The 21,313-nt window shown below is 34.9% G+C and overlaps 3 protein-coding genes across 4 annotated transcripts; all 3 read right to left on the bottom strand.

The window, feature by feature from the left end:
* Positions 1 to 185: 185 nt before the first annotated feature.
* Positions 186 to 7,883, bottom strand: LOC106165819 (TNF receptor-associated factor 2-like). Its single transcript, XM_087009564.1, has 8 exons — positions 7,007 to 7,883; positions 6,248 to 6,387; positions 4,507 to 4,579; positions 4,230 to 4,331; positions 3,662 to 3,817; positions 3,096 to 3,173; positions 2,471 to 2,533; positions 186 to 1,923 (listed from the first exon to the last, which is right to left on the bottom strand). The coding sequence occupies exons 1-8, from the start codon at positions 7,862 to 7,864 to the stop codon at positions 934 to 936; spliced, it is 2,460 nt and encodes an 819-aa protein (XP_086865690.1). The 5' UTR covers positions 7,865 to 7,883; the 3' UTR covers positions 186 to 933.
* Positions 7,884 to 9,645: 1,762 nt separating this feature from the next.
* Positions 9,646 to 18,460, bottom strand: LOC106165825 (uncharacterized). The gene is made up of 4 exons (XM_013544181.2): positions 18,289 to 18,460; positions 13,513 to 13,667; positions 10,815 to 10,914; positions 9,646 to 10,573 (listed from the first exon to the last, which is right to left on the bottom strand). The coding sequence occupies exons 1-4, from the start codon at positions 18,359 to 18,361 to the stop codon at positions 10,122 to 10,124; spliced, it is 780 nt and encodes a 259-aa protein (XP_013399635.2). The 5' UTR covers positions 18,362 to 18,460; the 3' UTR covers positions 9,646 to 10,121.
* On the bottom strand, positions 18,289 to 21,237 carry LOC147763235 (ubiquitin-like protein 5). 2 transcript variants are annotated; one of them, XM_087008171.1, is made up of 5 exons: positions 21,091 to 21,237; positions 20,768 to 20,860; positions 20,444 to 20,527; positions 19,969 to 20,006; positions 18,289 to 19,530 (listed from the first exon to the last, which is right to left on the bottom strand). In XM_087008171.1, exons 1-5 carry the CDS (start codon positions 21,180 to 21,182, stop codon positions 19,487 to 19,489), a joined length of 351 nt encoding a protein of 116 aa, XP_086864297.1. In that variant the 5' UTR covers positions 21,183 to 21,237; the 3' UTR covers positions 18,289 to 19,486. The 2 variants fall into 2 exon arrangements, with proteins under 2 accessions (XP_086864297.1, XP_086864298.1); XM_087008172.1 differs by having other exon boundaries at positions 20,798 to 20,860; positions 21,091 to 21,234.
* Positions 21,238 to 21,313: the final 76 nt, after the last annotated feature.

Below are 21,313 nucleotides of genomic sequence, written 5' to 3'. Positions count from 1 at the left end.
TATTTATCATTATCATAACATCACTTTTGACATGTGGTCCTACCTACATGTATATTATACAAAATCCATTTCTGCCTTAAATATGTTTTTCAATAATTATCATGATAGTTTATTAGTAATGTTGCAACCCACGAGGTAATACATTAGATAAAATTGATTATATGAAATTAAAAACAAAACGACAATTTTAAAAGTAAAACTAAACATTTAATCTATATTATAACAGTCAAGGATTCAGTAATTGTTATTTTAAAAGGAATCAGTTATTGAACATTAAAATGTACATTTGGGATAAAAATGCAATGGAATAGAAATAAGCTTGCGCTATGACATTAAAAGATAAATTTATACATTTATATATAAATGGTATGATCGTTTGAGCTGTATGATAAAGCATAAAATACATCCCTATATCACCTTTATATCATGTCAAACAGGGATTTATTATTGCAATATGCATATGAACGTTTAATGTATTTGTTTGAGCTCTTGTATTTCAGAACCGCTGGATGTAAGCGGCGTCACATGCAATAATAACAACTGATTATAAGCTTAAAAGAAGTCGGTCATAAAAATGGTGCTACAATTGTAACATGAAAAAATTTTTTCAGTTTTTAGGAAAAAATTTTTGCATTATTTTTATCGTTAAAAAGTTTGAATACCAGCGCAAAAATAACGAATTTGAAATCGTTTTTTCCTTTTAATGGAATGAATGTCTGCCACTCTTCCTTTCCCTATGGGTAACTACTGTTCATTTTGGTAATTATGAATCAATGGCAACATTTTCTCATATATCATAAAACTCTCAGTGCCGGGTAATGAAGTGCACGCAGCTGATCTGGTTATTATAAAGCCAAACTCTAGAATCTATAGAACCGTTTCCCAGAATGTCAAAGACAATTGAACAATTCACTGGTTAATTTTCACAGGCATCTAAAGATCTTTACAATCAACTACAACTTTGATGAAGATCGCATCATCTTTAATATACGCAGTGCCAGGTCTCTGGAGCTGTGATAATGGCACGAAAAGCGGGCAACCGCTGGCGATATTCATCTCGCTCGTAGGTCTCTGAAAACTGGAACTGGTGGGATCCGGTCTGAAGGCATCCTGGACGTGTTCTCTGTTGTTTAAGTCCAGCAGCATTAAAGTGACTTTCTGTGAGAATGGCCATCTGAGAAGTGCATCATAATACCCTCTCATCACCACGAAGAAAAGACTAATGTGAGTCCCTTTCCCCATGCCGTCGCCGTTTAAGTAAAGGCGACAGCACATTTTGTAGCCGTGTGGTCCGGTATAGAAGGCATTGGAATAGATACTGGTCACGCGTCCGCTGTTAGCGTCGTGACGCTTCCTGGCGAATTCGTTGACCTTCCAAACAAGGACGCCATCGTAGCTGGCATTCTCGAGAGCCTGAAGTCGAAGATCTTGTTCGGCCATACTCACGTCTTTAAGAGCAAGGGCGCGCTCTATGGTCTTCACTTTCCTCTCTTGGAAGTCTATTCCCTCCACATCCAGACTCCGTTGGGCTGGATAAGACTCCAGTGTGCAGCAAACTTTCTCAACCTCTCTGTTGAGTACAGCGACCATCCCTTCAAACGTGTCTACCTGGGAATTGATGGCGCCATTTCTGCTGGTCAGCTGGGCTACTTCAGCAGAAAACTGTTCCGCGTTACTTCTCTCTCGGCGTTCACGGATCTGTATGGCGTCCTGCGTCTTTTTCTCGATGTCCCCTGTCTTGCGATCACATTCTGTGAGTTGGTCCTGGAGACGTGATACACGTGCAGAAATTTGTTCCCTGGCTAGTGAGCCGTCTCTCACGCTGTTAGCATGGATCTGAAGAATGCTAACTTTGTCGCGAAGAAAGTCGAGGTGAGCGACCGCGGACGACTCCATGTGTTCTTCAATACTGCCGTCACCAAGCTGGAAATACATATATGTTTAGACTTAAATCCCTCCAAATTTTATATGAAACAAATTCGGAGATATGCTTCACTCTTTTGATGATCTTTTACCAAAATTTCAATTGTTTAATTATTATCATATATTGTATCAAAATGTCAAAATAAAATGCAGGGGAAAACATTTAAATGCTAACAAAATACACAAAGGTTGTAGAGTGTATATCTTAAATGACCTCCCAAATTAATTGTTGTAACTTTCTGTACCAAATAGAGCGAAATGTAACTTTAAAAATTTTAAAAGTACACGATAAACTTGAGCAAACATTCTCCTGTTGGTCACTGAATACTCAAACCAGTGGCCTGGGCTTATGGAACCATCAATGCAAAAACGCAATACAGAAACTAATGTAGTGATTTCTTGTAATCAAACTGAAACATTCTCCAGCCGTCGTCAGCATATCGAGTAATAAATAACGGTTTAAAGCTTCCAGTGGACTACCCTTCCTGTCAACCTGGCGTCCTTTCTTACTCACAACAGGTTTTATAACAGTAAAGTGTCGACTCACCTCGCAGCCATAGGGGCAGGTTCTCTTGTTCTTTGGGCACTCGGTTTCCTGGTGAGCAAGCATCTGGAAATTATTATTATTATTATTATTATTATTATTATTATTATTATTGTATTAAGTATATCATGGGGCGGATTGAGGCTGCCTTCTGGGTCTTAAAGTTTACATTAATCCTTAATCCTTGTTTAATTTTTTCTGTCGGAAGACGGTCAAAAATGGAGAATGGATCAACAAAGATTATTTGGAAGACTGTCAGAAATATCTCTAGATCCGAGCTAGATATCCAAGTTTAACTCCTCTGCATCTGAATGAAGCACGTAAGGACTTAAATATATGGACCAACAACAATAATATTATGTTCAGTTGTTGTTGCTGTTAATTTTTGCAAATATAACTATCATTAGGAACGTGATTGCACTTTCTTTATTTTTTATTATCGCGTCCACGTTCCAACTGAGGTGGTTTCAATAATATCAACAAGTAGTGTTTTGAATATTCTAAATATATTATTTTCTGAATATATTATTTTCTGAATATATTATTGTTAACTATACTATTGTGACTTTATCAATTCAATTTCTCAACAAAATTCTCCGAGATGTTTTCCCGCGAAAGTTTGGCTCACCTTATCCCTCGGTAGTTTTCGCCCCAAGTTACACAGGGTGCAACGGACTGGGAACTTGAGACAAAACTCGTTATGTGCCTATAACGAAAACAAACGGTGGAATTGTTTTCCCGATTATTTTAAAATTGTAGCCTAGAACATTTGACTGCGTAGAGAGCACACATATTAAGACAGCTGACAAAAATGGCATATCAATGTTTTTATCTTGTCATATCCACTCTTTACTCCTAAAAATGCCCACTTTCCACATCTTTATAAAGTATGTAGCAGAAGCCCCTTGATTTTGTGTCCAAGTCTTTGCAAAAGCAACGTTATTTGTTAAAGGATGCATTATTCCAGAAAAAGATAAGAAAAAGTTTTTGTTTGAAATATCAATAACAATAAAACAGTATTTTATCAAAAGGTGATGCCCAAGAAGACAATGGATTTTTACTGTAATAAAAACAGAAGATGGTAGTATGCAAATATATTCCATTTTTTGTAAATAAAGTTTCCAAACATATCGAATGCAGGGGATATAACATCAATACAGTGTTCAGTCCATAACTCATCCCAGCTTGTGTTACCTTGCTCTCGCACGCGATGAAAAGTTGGTTGCAGTAACGGCACGGCACCTGGCGCCTCGGGCACTTGTCCCGCTTATGTTTGTCCAGGCTAACCTTGGCTATCTTCTCTCCACAGTTGCACTCCACAGCCTCGTAAGCGCACGTAGTTTCGTGGTCCTAAAACGTTATGTTTTTCGTTAAAATCTGCTTTAAAAAAATCGCTGCAATGGTTTAATGAAAATGAAAATGTGTGAGAGAGGTAAAGTACTATTAATTGTAGGTTTTAACATGTTGTCTGTTTTTTAATTTAATTTTCAATTTCCTCCAAAAAAAATTTTTGCGGCAAATAGCACCGCTGATTAAATTCTATAATTTCTGAATTCTAAATTAAATTCTATAATCACCCTGGGCCTAGGGCGGACTGTCTTGACAACTAGCTTCGGTAGTCTGCTATACAGGAAAGTAGTTATATATATATATATATATCTTTAGATTGCAAAGTTAGCCTTTTATGAAATAGATAAATATTTTTTTAAATGGTGGCTTGTAATATTCTCGTTATCAATACTCTGGTTCGTTAAAACATTACCCCCAAATATTCAGAGAATCTCCCTGTCCAATCGCATCCTTCATTGTCGCAGTTAACGCGCAGACGATCAAGTTCGCGCTTCATGCAGTTGTCCGGGATTATCTGTAAAATGTTAAACAATTATAAAAATGAATAAATTTTGGAAATCTAAATACATTTTTGATATTTTACTATGTAATAATGAATGACACCTCAGTTAGTATTCCCAGTCTAGTACTGATTTTCAAAAAAGTGAATAGTCTATATATATATATATAAAGGCTTCATTCTGATGTACCTCATTCCCAAGATATGCGTCGAATTGTTCCTCCCCTTCTTCCAAACATACAGCACATGAATTTGTTCCATTTCTAGGCAAAAAATGTAAGAACCCATCACAGATAGAGAAAATAATTGTCTATCTAGTAGTGATTAAATGATAGGCAGTCAATGACCTATCTTTTGAAGAAATGCTCAACATTTGAAGACCAATGTTATTATAAATAGGGTGTTTGCTATGCTATTACAAAAGACTTTCACCGAGTTCAAAAGTAAAAGTTACACCACTATTTGGAAGAAATTACCCTTAGCTTATTTATCTTTTTTAAAAACAAACTGGCGGACATTTATAGGGAATATAGTACACTGATATGAGGCTTTTAAAATAATTGTAAAATACATAAATCACCTGATATTTTTCCAAATTTTTCATTGCAGCTAGTCGAGAGGGGGGTAACCCCATATGGCAGGAGTGCGCGTCCTAGTAACGCAAGCCCTGGGAATGCAAGTCCTAGGGCATGCATTGCTAGGAATGGAAGTCCTAGGACATCCGTTACTAGGATTCAATGTCCGTAGGACGAAGGCTCCCATGTAATGCAAGTACTACGTGCAGTAATGCACGTCCTAATGGGACGTGCGTTCCTAACATTTTAGTAACGCATGTCCTATATAGTTTACACCGAGAAATGACATGAAAAATAGATATAGAAATGTACTAGATTTAAAGGTATAATAATCGATTTCATTTTATATTAACATTTTACGATGTTTTTTTTATTTTTCGATAGGCAGTTTTTATGTACACATATTAATGAAGTAACAGAAACAACAAGGTTCCCATAGTTTTTTTTTCATTTATTTTATTTTGTTTATTTTTCTTGTAGTAAACGCATATTTTTACATGTGTCATTGACCTTCGTAGGCCTTCAAAAGAGGGGAAAACCACTTTACACAAAACACGGGATCTCCGTTCTTTCCGTGTAGACTAATTTTTCGGCTTACACTCGCAGAAATTGAACAATAACCCCAAATTCAATGGAAATTTGCTCTTGGATAGAGGATTTAAGACATATCAAGACAGTTTAGAATTTGAAATAAAATATAATGTTCTGTAATATTTCTTTGGTATTTTGACGCTTTGAGGCTTAAAAAAACAAAACAAAAAATGTTGTAAGTGTAATAATCACAGAATTTAGAATAATACACATTAAAAACACCAATATACAGTGAGCTACAATAAGTTTTCCTGGGAGGAGGGGGGTAAGGTTATGTCAAAGGTGGGTCTCGAACCCAAGTATATAACAGGGCGATTCACGAAAACATATTTATGGTCATGCAAGCTAACCACTACACAGACGAGCTGAAGTTGCATACCAATAATTTTTTGTCTTATATATGGTTCACCAGAACGATTTTCATATACATTCATAATTGTATCATTTAACCGTATTAATGCATAAGGATAGGACTTTCAAATGACCGGAATAAAAGTCCGCCAGTAATACAAGTCCTACCTACTCTAATTATGAGCCAAAAACTCAAGTCCCAGTATGACTACTATCCCCAAGTAATGGTAGTCCTACGGACAACCATTACCAGGAACCGAGGTTCGTAGGACCTCGGTTCCTTGGGGACTTGGATTACTGTTACACCCCTTCTAGATACCACTGACCTTAAACTTATTGCTTTTCAAGACACCTACATTTTAGATCTATAGGCTATGTATACAAATTTTCATTTAAAGATTCGGTGAACATTACCTTATCAGAGAATCAAGACATTCTCTACAGTATCGATGGCCGCATGAACTCTGCACGGGGTCTCTAAACACGAACTTGCAATGCACACACAGAAACTTGTTTTCAACTCCTCCGCCAGGAAATATGGCGGGCCTGCACCCCTGAAAAAGAAATGGCTAAACTGACCAAAATTTTGTTTTAATTAAAAATAAAAAACGCCTTTCCGATCCCACCTTACGTAATGGCGATGCAGTAATAGCTTGTTTGTTAAAAGGTGTTCCTTTCATTAGATTAATTCTTTAATAATTGTCCACTGGAATATCCCGGTTTATATTAAAATGGAGTGGTGGGAATGAATTATTTGTTAAGTTTCTTGCAAGTTGGCAAGTAAACTCGACTTAATGCCACAATATAGGCTACTGTATATAGCATAACGTAAAGAAATACCTAAAGAGTATTGTTGCTAAGTATATTTCCCAAAAAAATGGCATTTGAAGAGATATTTTGAACTTGGTCATTTTCGCCAATAATGATATGCTGTTCCAATAAATTACTGTGGCATTTGGCGGATTTTTACAAAATGGAGGGACGGATAAAAAAGGTTAAATTTATGACCAAATTTTTTTTCCGATCGAGTGATTAATAAGGTTTATTTTTTGGCGTGCTTGTTATTTGAGTCGTATAAAGAACTGTTAGGGACCTAGAGGTGATTAATATGCAATACAGGTAATTTGCACTCAAATCGGATACTAAGTGTTTCATGTTGATGTTACCACGTACATTTTTTTTAACGTTAAGTTGGTCTCGGGCCTTCAGCGCCCATTCCAGCAGGTCAAAAATATAATAAACCGGTTGTTTTCCCTCCTTCTGGCAAGTATACGTTTCGGGGTAACACTTGTCGGTCAGGTGAACGACATTTATCCACGGATTCTCCGGTTTCTCATAGAGATGGCCAAAACATTGCGTCAGTACCAGAGTCAAGTGGGTAAAGTTGGGCACTTCTTGTACTGTGGTTTCAACAAATTTGACGAGCTCCTTAAGCATACACTGCCCTCCAGCAAGCTCTATCTTGCCGTCCTCGTTGCCATGCCCCAGGAAGAATATAAACATCTGAGTCTTATTACTGTGATTTTTAATGAATTCCGACACAACTTGAAACATCGCAGTTTTGTCTTTTACTTCCCTTTCCTCAACGACATTCCCCTCTTTGTCTTCAATGCCGGGAAAAACTTTTTTCAAACACGCACATTGACTCTTTCTCAATTCAGATTCATCGTCCGTCGACAGCCCACTCAGTAACAAGAAAGCCTCTTTCGACGCCTGAGCAATTATCTGTTTATATTTTTTCTTAAACTTGTCAACCGCTGCCTGCAACTTCTGATCGCCGTCCATGGCCGCCTTCCCTGCCATGTTCTTGCCCACAAGAACAGTTTTGCCCAGTAACAACTCGCGGAAAAGCTTCTTCTTCCCCATTCTATCTTCCATCTTTGCTTCAAACTTGTCACACTCATTTTCAACAAAGTCATCAAGGATGGCTCGAATGCTCCTTTCATGTTCTTCAACTAGAATACGTCTAAAATCTTTGATTAAAATAAGTTTAGGTCTAAAGAGATCGACGGCTCCCCCTCCACACGCCATGGCGCTCTTTATATTCGAGAAACATTAGTTGGGGCCAAAATAGGGAATTTTGGTCGATGATAATAATAGCTGATTTGCTTATTTTAAACAGGGGATTTTTCGGCATGTTTTTCGCTGTGCGCATGCTCATTAGAACAAATAAACTTCTCTACCGCAATGGAAAGCGATATATAGGCTCAACTAATGTAATACTAATAGGCTTTTCAATAAAGATATTATATATGGATTCTATCATTATTATTGCTCTTTCCACTGTCCCTAACATGTCAATCTTCAGTTATATCTGCATTTATTTGCAAATAGGTAATTTACCAATATTTTATTTTATTTTACAAGGTCATAAAATGACTAAAATGTCTATACCGATACAGGAATAAATTGAAATTCAAATCGAGTTGATATTGACATATGATGACAAAACTCCGCTATCGTAATGGTATCAATGACAATAACATCAATAGGAGGTCCATTACTAAACCCAGGATCTACTGTTTGCTACAGAACAAGGCCGTCACTTCCGCAACTGTTTGCCCTGGTAGGGCCTATATATATGGTCATAGCAACCGTGCAATAAAGAAGCAATTTTCTTTGATCGGCTCAATGTTTTATCAGTTTTTGTGTATTTGTCTTAAAGCTCTTCCAACAATTTGTTCCAACAATTACTGATATAACAACTTATTCCGAATTTATAATTCTTGTGGAAGTCTTAAGTCCACTCGCTTTTCCATGGCAAACTTTGAGCAAGTCTTGACAATAAACAATGGAGGCTTCACATAATACTGATGCTGAGCAACCTCATGCAAGTCCTTACTTCATGCACTGGTATTATAAGTATAGCCTACATACTATATGCCTAAAATAAAGATTTTTATTGTTTAAAGCCAAGACGTGCTTAAAAGTCAAACTTCAAACATCATCACTGCATCCGCATTTGTGAAAGTGAAATTCCCACTGAATAGTAGGGTGTTACGATTAAACAAAACCGTCGGTAAATTGAAGGAGACAGACTATTTGGCGCTATTTTTATTTATCTTGGGATAACTAAGGCGTCAAATATTCCATTGCAAACGGGTTTGTAACTTATGTCTTTAATAAATTCAAACTGGCAGAGTTCCGTGGCCTTCCTTCCTCCAGAATGTGAGTTCTTCAATAAGTGCTCGGTGACTCCTACGACGCGCTTTACGGAATATTATTACGAACATCTAAATCAAACAGCTAGATGAACTATATGTAAGCGCTACGGCCTTATCCAAAATACATATACAAAGTACATCGGTGTTCTAAATAAAACAGAACATGCTGTGGGTTGGGACAACTGTAGGGGGATAATGATTAACAATATCTTAGTTTTTTTTTTTTTTTTGGGGGGGGGGGGCTTACAAGACGTAAATTTGGTAAATGCACCTCATACGCCCTTCTAGGTGATTTTGCGCCCCAAGTTGATGAAGAGTGCGTACAGCTTACCGAGTTTACGGAATCTTCCGTAATAAAATAATAACCATAAAACGAGGTGAAGGAAAGACAGCTGACCTAAAATACCACAGAAGTTATAAAAGTTAGACCATTATCAATTAAAACGCGACTTGACTCAAGATGGAGCTGGGAAGGGAAGAAGTTTGTCATCTGGTTTACGACTAAAGCAGTAAACATTGAAAATGAGGTGAAATTTCAATTTGAATTAGCATGATTTACGTCAAATTGGGGTAATTTAGAAGATCACACTTCGTCATAATTTTCTCGTATTTTCAAGTGAAAAACATCCAACTTCATAAAACACAGCGTAACATTTCAATATTTATTACTATAACATTTAGTATAGTTGTCATTCAGGACGGCGTAAAAAATTATCCCAACATGTAGAATATAAGTCTATCCAGTATCTCTGTAAAATATTAACTGTTATGTCTAAACCCGGTTGTCATCATTTGAATTTCAATTACAGAGATCATATCACTGATGGCATTTGTAGCATCTACACTGATTACACAGTCATAAATAACATACATAACCATTAACCATTCTTTCACTTTTTAAAAATACGTATTTGTCAGACCGGCTGACAGTATAAAACTAAATGTATCGTTATTCTCATATTGCATATTATAAATAGATTTCTTCAAAAGTGAAGCTGAAGGTTTTTGTGTCTAAGGTGAAAAGATTGCAAAGTACATGAAGTGCCACAAATATAACTGTCTAACCAACATTTTCTTCAACTTACGTGAAAAATATTAATCTACAATTCAAAATTGAGAAAAGATTATTCCTCCACTGTGCTAAGGTTGGACAATTCTTGCTCAGCGTCTTTTCTTTGCCCAGAATGTGTAAGCACCTTGTCATGTCTGTAATTGCTGTGTATAGTGGCGCCATCTTTCATTTCACCACGAAGTATAGGAGGTAGTTTTTTATGCCCTAGAGAGCCATTAATTTGCACAAAACTATCATTTGAATTTTCATCTTTCAACTTTTCTGTCCTTTCGGAAAGAGTTTGGTTTCTTTTCTTTGTGTTCTGTGTTTGATGACTGGACTGACTGGTGTCGTCAACGCGAATAATACAGGTCACCTGACCATCGGTGACTGAACTCGCAGTGTCTGTGGTGTCACTCCTGTCATCTTGTACATTCCTATCTACATCTTTACTCTGTGCTAGTGGGGAAATTCTACAAGACCCCGGTCCACTGAACTTGACTTGGTCCGGGAAGGTAACATGCTCTGAAAGGACGACAGATTCACTGTTAGATATGAAGAACATCCTGCAACAATTAACGTTCAAGGCAGAGAAGCTGACAACTGTACAGATCAATATGTGATTCAGTAACAGAACTAGCTGTTTAGATATCAGGAAGTATCAGATGAAATATTGGCAAATTTTGAATTTCTCTCGTGTAATAAGCATGACAAAATAGTCTATGATAAATGGGATAATGGGACTTTCCTCATTTCACAAACTTACTCTTTTTCTCAGGAGGTGAGCCGGCCCTGGAGGTGGCTCTGGATCTTGATGACACCCAGGACAACCTCTCCTTCTCCTCCATGACACGGTCTGACATCACCTGGTACAAGAAGGGATTTCAATCTTTAAAAAATTTTAAATTAGAATTTAAAAATTTGTGGTGCTAATTTACGTGACTTTAAGCACATCAATTCTTGTCATTCATTTAGAGGTCTCTCTCTCTCTCGATCTCTCTTTGTTTTATTTTCTTGTGGTGTGACATTGTTTAGTGACACAGAAAAAGAACAGATTAAAAAAAAAAGAAAACTATATCACCAAATTCTTTAAAAAAATCAATACTAATATCAGCCTTTAGGTCATGACCTAAATTTGGATCACAACAATGCTGCCAATATTACTCGTTTCTTGTTTCTCTAGCCAACAATCCTAGTTTTCCAACAGCCTACGAAATCAACACAAAAGCAGTGTGCATGAAATCACACAGTCAATAATAAATGAACTAAGCCTGTATGTCCTTGTGATGGCTGATCAATGGGTTTATGGAAAGAGTCACCCCCTCGGGTGTAAACACAAGCCATACCATAACCCCGCCTTGAATTCTTAACTATAGATTTTAAATCACACACTTCAAAGGATATGCAATATTGTCTATAAACAAGTATCACAATATTTATGTTATATATAAATAAATTGAAAGCATTCGCTGTGGGGCAGTCTAAGCAACTCAAAAATGTTGCAATTCAAAAATGAATAGCTCGTGGTTTTGACTGAATAACTTCCTCTTTGCCGGAAAAATTAGAAATCAGATATGATTATACAATATATCAAATTGCACTTTTGCCAGTTGCTGAAATAACATACACTTCAAAGTGATAACTGTTTGCCATTCAATGTCAGTCCCATTGAACAAACTAGGTATCACATACCAAGAACTTTTTTGACAAAAGATTGAGGTTACTACATGCAAGTACAGGTATGTATATTTTAGTAGCCATACCCAATAAAACACCATGAACAATTATATAATATTCTTAACTCATCCCAAAGCCTCACTGTTTATATCAGGCATATCTATAACGCTTACATAATACAAAATGTCTTGAAAGAGGGGGGATCTTTTTTTTTTTTTTTTTTTTAGAAAAAGCTATGGATATGTATGCATGCAGTATGCATGCAATGTGTGCGTATGTATGTGCATGTGTGATGTGCATGCCCAGAGCGTGCGTGTTTAGGAAGGGGCACGTGTATACAGTACTCCCTGTACCTATGCCCCCAGCTGGGTCCACCCAAATTTGGGGCAAATCAAAATTATGCAATTCTTACACAAGATGGGCACATCACTGATATGTCTCAAATGTTCCTTTTTTTTTTTTTTTTTGTAGAATGTTCCACAAACTAACTGAGACCATTAACAAAAGCTCAGCTGCACTGGCTGACTGTTTATATTGTGATACACTTAATGCTTACCCCTGACATTGCACAACACCCAACACTGTGACCCATCACAACTCATTCAGACCCCCACCCAGGTCAGCCTGACACAGAACATGGACACACTATCCAACAATTAATAGGAGAACAGGTTCATTTGCTCTAAAAACCAACCATGTATACTGTATTAATTCTCATGCCCCTTATGTATTAAGTGTATTGACCCATTACATAATATTCCCGTATTAGACTGTGCTGCCAGGTAGAACAAGTGCATGCACTCCAAGTGAATGGATGGAATGCTATTTTCACAGGAAAGGCTGCAGACTATGAATTAAATTTCAGTCAAATTTATAGTGATATTTCAAATTGAAATACATCTGAACATGAAGCCAGGTACTATCATCATGAAAACCTTCATTTTTTCATATCAACAGGTGTGTTATCTCCCCTTCTTGTCGTTTATCATTTTGATGAAATTATCTACACATGATTCTTTATCACATTTAAGGTTATCAAATCTGCCCAAGGTTGCTATGGGTCTACTTTCGCATTCAAAAGGCAGCTTATCGGTTTTTTCCTTTTAATTTTTTTCAATATTTTTCAAACATACTATTTTTAAACATAAAAATGTTTAAATATATATATATATTTATATATATATATATATCTTTGGTGAAAATAACTGTTTCTGCACATCTGGTAGATTTTCAATGAATAAAAATTGTCTCAAAGTCCAAAATCTGTGATTTTAAAATGGAGACTCATGGGTTGCTCACTTGGCTACTTTGATAACTTCAACTATATCAACACTGCTTAAGCATGAATGACCTATTAAATGATTCTTATCTAAAAACCAAATATTTTCGAAACTATTGAAGTGATAGATTTTCATCAAACAATGGCATGGATTTATGTAACATTTCCCCCTAATGCCAAGATGCTATGAAATCACAAGCCCCTACTTTTAATAAATAAATAAATATTTATCCATTGGTTACTTTTTTTATCAAAAAGTGTGATTGGGGTTTAAAGTGTCAGAGTGCAAGAACTGCTGTATTTTATAAATGAGAGGAGTGTTACATGTTACAATCAATATTGCTTCCCTCTTCTTTCTTGCCACTCCAAGTATTTCGTTATTTTTCAATGCCAGACTATGCTGTTGTTTGTGTGAGACATCTAATTTTAAGTACTCATGTGTAACAAGATGAGATGTTTATTTTAAGAGACACAAAAAAAGAGGAGACAAATTGAAAAAATATCTCACCTCTGCATTAAATGCTGTCTTTTTCCTTTTCTCTTGCAGTTTCTTTTCCCTGGCTTTTCTTGCTGACTCTTTTTGATATAAATCTCCTCTCAGTGTTCTGGCAGCCACCTCTTCTTCTGCCTTTAATTTACTCTGTTTTTCTTCAATTAATTTGTCTAAAACAGAAAAATTGAGATCTTACTTATTTGGTTTAAAATTCTGCATTCTAATATTGTATATTTAAGTACTACTTTAGAATTGTACAGTTATTTTTAGAGAATACTTTTTTGATTGGGTAGAAAAAGGAAATTCACTGATAGGTTTAATCAATTTACAAGCAAAACTAATTAGAAAGCTTAAGCACAGAGGTAAGGGTATGTTACACATACAAGTTGTCAACACAGATAAGTCACATAGGCTCACACCATGCCTTCTTATTATAGCATGCTGTTAAACGTAATGCTCAATTTACCATGTCATAAAATGTGATGCCTAAACTAACTGTTTCTTTATAGACCTCTTTATAGTCTTTGGTTTTTCTCAATTCATGTCCAGTAATTGAATTTGAGGAAAGGTCTTTACCTATAAGATTTAATTTGTCGCAAAAAAAAAACCCGTTTAAATTCAGACCAGCAAACCCCATCACAAGGCCATTATGATGTGGCCGATCATGAACTGCCTTGTGTCCCCGCATACAGTCAAATGTCAGCAGAACAAATAGGCATATATATATGGATATTTAGGAAAAGTTCAGCTAACTAACTGCCTTTAGATAAAAAGATGGTCATTTGGCTATCTGTGATATCCCCATAGAGAAGAGTATACATATTTTCCACAGCCTGTTAGAGGGTAGGTTTTTTTCATGTAAGTGCAAACTTTGAAAATAAACTGATTCTGCTTTAAAAATCAATTTGCCATCAGTGTGATAATTATCTACAACAGTATTGACAGTTTTCCCTGTCACTAGTACTTAAATGATGGCATGCAGGAATTACTATGAATGATTTAGATCCCAACATAGATGAACAAACAGTATCTGTCAACTAAAAAGAAAACAATTACCTAATGAATCTATAAAGGGTTCTCCAAATATTCCTGAAAACAATTACCTGCTAATGCAATTCCAGGAAGCCTAATCAATAATTTGTATTCTACAAATATATGTGAACCATTAAGTCCCAAGCTATAAACCAATTATATGTTCTGTGTAAATCAACAACTTAATAAAATACGTAAATTTAATTAATCTGTTTACTCCTGCAACCCTCTAAATTCAGGCCGGGTATGTGAGTCCCAGTGAAAGACTTAGTTGGGGGGGAAATATTCAATAACCTACATGCTTTATCTTTCAATTACTTACAAAATGGTAAAATTTACATAGGAAGTCTTTAAATAGTTTGTATTGGTATTTGAATATTGACTTTTCCATTTCAGTAACCTTTAACTAAGAATTCTATCACACTATTGATTATTTATGAACTTTACTAATGATGAAAAAATGTTTTTTTTTTCAAAAAGCATTGTTCACATTATTACTGCTTAACGGAGAATAAAACTGGTCAAACAAAGAACGCAAATGCAAACAGTATTGATTATTGAAAAGCCATTCTAATCACAGCATTATATTCCTACTTAAAATACTTTTTTGTTTGCATCAGAACTTCTATTTAAAGGTATTATATCTGGGGTTTTCAAGCCAAATTTAATTTTTTTCAAAAAATAATTTTCTCCTGAAGACTCAAGAATCATTGCTCCACCCATCCCAACACCTGCAGTTCTCCCAATGTCCAGATTCAATGTTTCATACCATTTTCAATTAAATAATTTACTTCTAAATGTCTAGCCAGAAATTTTGACTGCTCCTGTCTAACCAACACTGAAGAAGAAATAATCAACATCTGTTTCTTTTATTTGATGGGTTTTATCATTTTTAAGGTATGAATTGGAAAAAAATTAGTGACACTGTCAAATGCAGGAAGAATACATTTACCTTCACAGAATCAAAGTGTGGCATGGATCAAGTTAGGTTAAGTTCTTACTAGATGTGGCAAATCTGTATAATAATGACTGACTGGAAACAAGTAAGCAGGTAACTTTTAAGCTACATTTAATTGACACTTAATAAACCTGTCTAACAATTTTACAAATGCCCTTTTAACAGGTGTCTCATAACATCAACCTTAAAGATAAGGTATCCCGGAGGAGGTTAATCTTCACAGTAATTGATCTGAAGCCATTTTTAATTTGTTTGAGCAAGCAAATTTCGCACATGGAGATAATACCTTGGCAAACAAACATGATATAAGCCTTTTCAGTCAACGACGTCATTTCATTCTACAGGGAATGCAGGACTTAAAATTTGCACAATGAAAGCAGGGCGACACAAAATTCTCACTACAGTGTTCCAACAAAGACTTCTCAGACACACTTAACTTTAATCTAACCCCAGTAATTTTTTCTGTAATCAAATCTATCACAGAAAATCCTGGGGCATGTTCAAGAATATATGAAACAGGTAACATAAAGTAGCCTTGGGCACAAAGGGACCACTGTCAATGTTTACCCGTTTCCACGGCACCCTCTCATTGAATACTGCGCTGTTTACACCAGGATGCTATTCCACAGAATCAATTGACACTGTCTTAAGAGATTAACAAATCTGGTGGAAGAGACTATTCTCTGACTAAAACTAATGAAATAAAAACTAGGTGAAGTGTAGTTAATTTAAAGGATCAATAAGTAAGATTAAATATTATTTTGTACTGGTTTTGTGGTCAAACCCTGCAGATGTTTGCTGGGTGTTGACCACAGTGCACTACCCCTATGACACACTTCAGAGTCTGTGTCTATTTGTCACTGATATGTTAAGTTAATGCTGAATAAACTCAACTTATTTTCATCACTTGATACTGCATGTGTCAACAAAAAAGAAAATCATACCAGTCTGCTGGCCATTTCTTAACTGAAGAAATTTTAAAATCCATATAAATCTAGATACCAAGTAGAAAGTTATCTCTTTGTAAATTTGTCTTGTTATTTTTTTATGGAAATATACTAAATATACTCATAATATAGAAATTTTACTACAATGAGGAGCCAATACAGACATTACGTATTTGGCAAAGTGGTTTATATATTAAATTGTTTCTTTCCTAACAAAGATGTGTAGCAAGGAGGGGTTCAAACTAAAGTGATTTCAGTGGCAATTATCACAAATTGTACACATTGTTGGGATTTTTTTATTTATAGCTTTGAGATGAAAAATAGTCATGATTTCTGTGTGCACCAACTTTTCCTGCACACATGACTGATTTACAGATATATACGTATCCTAACCAATATATCTCTTATCTGCCAGCGCATTTGTTGGCAATCCCCTATTTCACAGAAGTTTTTATTATATAGCAAATTACCAGTTCATCTATGTTTCATTTTGAACCCTGGTAGACAACTCATAAATTTCCCTTGCAGCATGGGTAAACTTTGCAAAGGTTTTAATGATTTTGCATGAGGTGCGTGGCATCTTAAAGTACTTCAAATAACATTCATAATAACTAAACAATATTTTTGACAGTGACAGTTCAATTCTTAAGACAAGGTACACAGGATTTTACTGTTTATATTACAGATTTCTCAGAAATCCTGCCTTAACGTGACCTGAAAGTATTTCATATATATTTCCTGAGTATTGAAATAACGAGTCGCTGCTCACAAAGTGTGATATAAACTGCTGATACAAGGAAAGAAAGTAACAGTTCACTCAGCTTAGTCACCGGTGGAGAAATAAGTTGTCTAAAAAGTGTATAGATGTACGTAATTTTTCAACTGGGAATTTGACATCCTTACAAACAGTAAAATCTAGAATGTTATCAATAAAAAATTAGTTAAGTCATGCACTTAAGTCCCACAGTTTTTTTCTTTTTTAATTGAGCAGACATTTTTTCTGGGACTTGGGTTAAATCAAGGTGAAGGCAAATACTGTCGAGATTGTGGGTACCCCAATGTTTAAATTGTGAGATCTGTGAACTTAAGTACACAATAAGGCATTGAATAGACCAGGTTGAAGTGATGCAGGACAAAACAGTTCAATAGATTTTACAACTTCACAGGTGTCTTTTGATGCATAATACGTTCCTTTCAATTATTGCATGCTATATTTAAACAAAACACTTTCAAATACATTCTAAGAAATTGCCCATAAAAGTTTTCACATTACTTTCAAAAAAAAAAAAAAAATCAAATGCAATTCTCTGTATTAGTTTCACTTTGTAACAAATTATACATAATTCTTTCATTTTTAAAAAACATATTGCACATAAAGATTTTTCTTTAATTTTTCATTAATATAATACAAATTGTATTATCTTAAACAATTTTCCAAAAAATATTTTTGAATAACGCTGATTTTTCTTTAATGGTTGAAAAAATTAATATTTTACTATTTGGAAAGTTAAAAATGCTTCAAATGACTCATATCTCTCTTTGCCAATTTTTTTCGTTAAAATGCATCCTCTTGCCCTTGTAAAAATATGGGTTTTTTGTTAGTTTTGATGTCCCAAGATCGATACCCCAAAGGCTAGTTCAATTATCTTACACTGATCAAAACGAAACTAAGTTTCCCAATCATTCTTCGATACAAAATTATAGATCGTTTTCATTCTATGAATTTCAGTGATAAACGAGCCCCTAACAAAGATACTGCGCCGTTTACCTGACCTATTATCAAAGGCTGCCGGTGCCTCTTAACAGAAAGATAAACTTCATAGTCCATACAGGTGTATTACTTATTATTCTTACCTGGCACTTTTGAGTTTTTCTCGTGCTCAGCAACTTTTGCCGAATTCGACGACGAGCACCCCATCAGAAACATCGACTGTTCAATCCATGGCGAAAGTAAGAAGAAGCGTTTTTAAATATGAACGCTGGCACCGAACTTATCAAAGATCAGAGATCCGGCTAGTTGTCACAGCTCACAGCAAACAAATGTGATTCACACTTCCCACGTGACGTCAGCCAGGTAGGTAGGGTTAACATCAAAACGTGGATGTAGATGGTGGAACGCGTAAATTCACAAATAAAAAAAGAGAAAAAAAAACGTTTCACCGTTGAACAACAGATGTAGCCGAAATGTCTATTTATTAAATGCATTACATGCATACATTATTGTTACTGTGATTTAGATTTTTTTTCAGATGTCAAGACCAAACGCTTAGTGCACGACGTCGTCTGGCTTAGCTGTGCCAATTGCATCAGGTGAGATTAGTTAAAATTGTTGAGGCGCAACATTCACCTTTAAAAAGTTACTCCAAGTAAAAGTTAGTTTTACAATTAACTGCCATTTTGTGTACATATTTACATAGCAAAAAAATTGTTTATAACCACTCAAAACAAATATTTGTAAACATTAAATATTTATTATATCCACAGTATTATGTTTTATGAAACTCAAATATCAAATTTAACTCAAATGTCAAATGTTCCAAGATGAATTTTTATCTGCACATTTTCAAACTTTTGTCCAAGATGATTTAATAAAGTTTTTTCGCTGACTTCGTTATACTTTGTTATACAGATCAAGTATCAAAGACAACTAAACTGCATGGAAGGAGAGATGTCATCTGCTTTGAAGCTTTAAGCATTATTGAATCCATTTTGCCTTTTAAACATCCCTTTTTGCATCTCAGCAATTGAGATGATTGTTACATATTCAACGATGCAAATAAAGAAAAAGAAAACCTGCATTTTGCGTCATCTGTAAGAGGTACAGATATACATCTACAGTAGATATCTTTCCTTTCTTTCCAGGCATCCAGACATATTTACAGTTTTGTAAATGCTCAGTGTCATTATTCACCATATAGTCAAAACTTTTTCTTAGTCAGAAAACACAAATATGATCCAATCTAGGACTCATTGGTGAAGAGAGTGCCTTGGTTCAGCTGATGAATGATGATGGAAAACGATGTCCTTCAAATGACAATTGTATGTGACTGATTTACTGATAATACAACTCCAAGTTCTGTCCATCTTTGATTTCATCTGAAACACCTGTTAAGGATTTAACCTGTTTTTCTATTTTTTTTCTTAGTGAACAAATATGGATTGCCGGGATCCATAAAAAGTTAATTTGTATCACTGCTGTACTCTCTTTCAATCTAAGTCATCAAAGGTAGTAGGTTTTAAAGCGGAGAATCATCCACACATAAGTCTCCATAGGAAGATGGTCGAGAAACTATGGGATCACCTTTGTTATCATGTCATTAGAATGAAGTGTCTTATACAAATTACCTAAAATAAATCAGGTCCATGCAAAATGCACCAATTTTTAAGTAATTCTTCAACAAAAGAAACATAATAGGGGTTCAGCTCCCAACCTTTGAAAAATATCAATATAACAACCACAGTAACAAGGTGAAAAAATATTCAAATTGCACATCATATTCAAATATAAACCCCCTATAGCACTGCAAAGGATACAATCAGCTAACGTGACATGGTCTTTGAAAATAGTGTACCTGAAATAACAGTACATAAAAACATATTTACAACAAATAAAATTTCCAACAAACAAATTTCAATAAAATAGCAGTTATGTTTAATATTAAGATATGGGAGTCATATTTTCAATTTTGGTGGTTCCATTTTTATCACTGACCATTTCTTGCCGTTATAAATGTTTATGTTACAGCAAATTCCTTTTTATTTTACATGTTATGTAGGTTAAATAAATCATCCACATTTTAACAAAATGAAATGTATGGTTTATCAATCACGTATCCTGTTCATAAAAAAGATCTCTTTTGGCTGTGGCAGAAAAAAGCAATTAATGCAACCTTTCTGTTGGAAAATATTATTTTAAGTTTATATTATAATGCTTTTTTTTACTGTTCATTTTCTCATTTCATTTTATTTTCACGAAGATCATTAATTCTTAGTTATTTATCAATCTTACCATTTTTTGAGAACAATCTTCTCCCATCTTGTTCCAGTCTGTGCCGCAACTAATTTCTTCAGATCTCCAATTTTGTCATCAGGACTGACGGAAAGTCAAGGATTGACGTACTGTGTGGTCTTTCATTAAATTTAAAATACTGTACTTGCATGTTTCTTTACTTTGAAATGCAGTAACTGTTTAAACAAGTGCCTGTTGGTTATGAACTCACTCTTTTCATAGTTAAACCCTACTTGTTGGAATATGCAATTCTAACAACCAATTTCTAAGTATTAAATTTGACAGACATTGAAATATCTGATAAAAAATATCTTGTTCAATCACCATTCATGGTCCATACATATAATAGGATACTTGCACTTTACTCTGACCTTCTTTCCTAGACGGTCGTTACACGTTATTTCAATCATGTTTTTCCTGCAACAACAAAAGTTCTATAATTAAACCTTGTTTCTAGTTGTGATATTGTTTTATTAGTAAATGGACAGTTACCCAAATTACAAGTTGTGATTTCGGCGAAATTTTTCATTCAAATCAAACAAAAAACTCGTATATGTCACCATCCCTGAGTAACATAAAAGAATCATTTGCTTTGGATTTTCTTAACTACTTGCTACGACCTCAAGTCGTACCAAACTTTCACTTACCGACAATGTAAAATGAACGACGTAAATTTCCAAAACTCGCCTTGAAAAATAACTTTCCTGACTTTAAATGAAGAAGAGTGAAACTTGGACATCCGGCTAATTATAGCGCGCAATAATATTTTCTAAATGATTTTGTGGTAAATTTAATGTTTTTATTCGGCATATCTGAATCTTTTGTCGTGTGAGTTGGTTGTTATGTCATATAAAATTCATTAAAGTAAAA

The sequence above is a fragment of the Lingula anatina genome, chromosome 3 (genome assembly GCF_051362555.1).
Source record: "Lingula anatina isolate TDL-2025a chromosome 3, LinAna3.0, whole genome shotgun sequence".
In the NCBI taxonomy this organism is placed as follows: Eukaryota; Metazoa; Brachiopoda; class Lingulata; order Lingulida; family Lingulidae; genus Lingula; species Lingula anatina.
Note: the sequence above shows the minus strand (reverse complement) of the source record. Positions and strands in the feature narration are given on the sequence as shown.

Bases quoted from the DNA above. Each gene is read 5' to 3' on its own strand.
- LOC106165819 (XM_087009564.1), bottom strand. From the start codon at position 7,864: ATGGCGTGTGGAGGGGGAGCCGTCGATCTCTTTAGACCTAAACTTATT. The intron at 4,580-6,247 runs GTAATGTTCACC...TTTTTTGCCTAG, and splicing joins TGTCTTGATTCTCTGATAAG to AAATGGAACAAATTCATGTG. The intron at 1,924-2,470 runs GTGAGTCGACAC...ATGTATTTCCAG, and splicing joins CCTGCCCCTATGGCTGCGAG to CTTGGTGACGGCAGTATTGA.
- LOC106165825 (XM_013544181.2), bottom strand. From the start codon at position 18,361: ATGTTTCTGATGGGGTGCTCGTCGTCGAATTCGGCAAAAGTTGCTGAG. The intron at 13,668-18,288 runs GTAAGAATAATA...TTTCTGTTTTAG, and splicing joins GAAAAACTCAAAAGTGCCAG to ACAAATTAATTGAAGAAAAA. The intron at 10,574-10,814 runs GTAAGTTTGTGA...TCGTCCTTTCAG, and splicing joins CTCACCTCCTGAGAAAAAGA to AGCATGTTACCTTCCCGGAC.
- LOC147763235 (XM_087008171.1), bottom strand. From the start codon at position 21,182: ATGTCCAAGTTTCACTCTTCTTCATTTAAAGTCAGGAAAGTTATTTTT. The intron at 20,007-20,443 runs GTAAGATTGATA...CTGTTATTTCAG, and splicing joins AAGATTGTTCTCAAAAAATG to GTACACTATTTTCAAAGACC. The intron at 19,531-19,968 runs GTATCCTTTGCA...CAGGTGTTTCAG, and splicing joins CCATGTCACGTTAGCTGATT to ATGAAATCAAAGATGGACAG.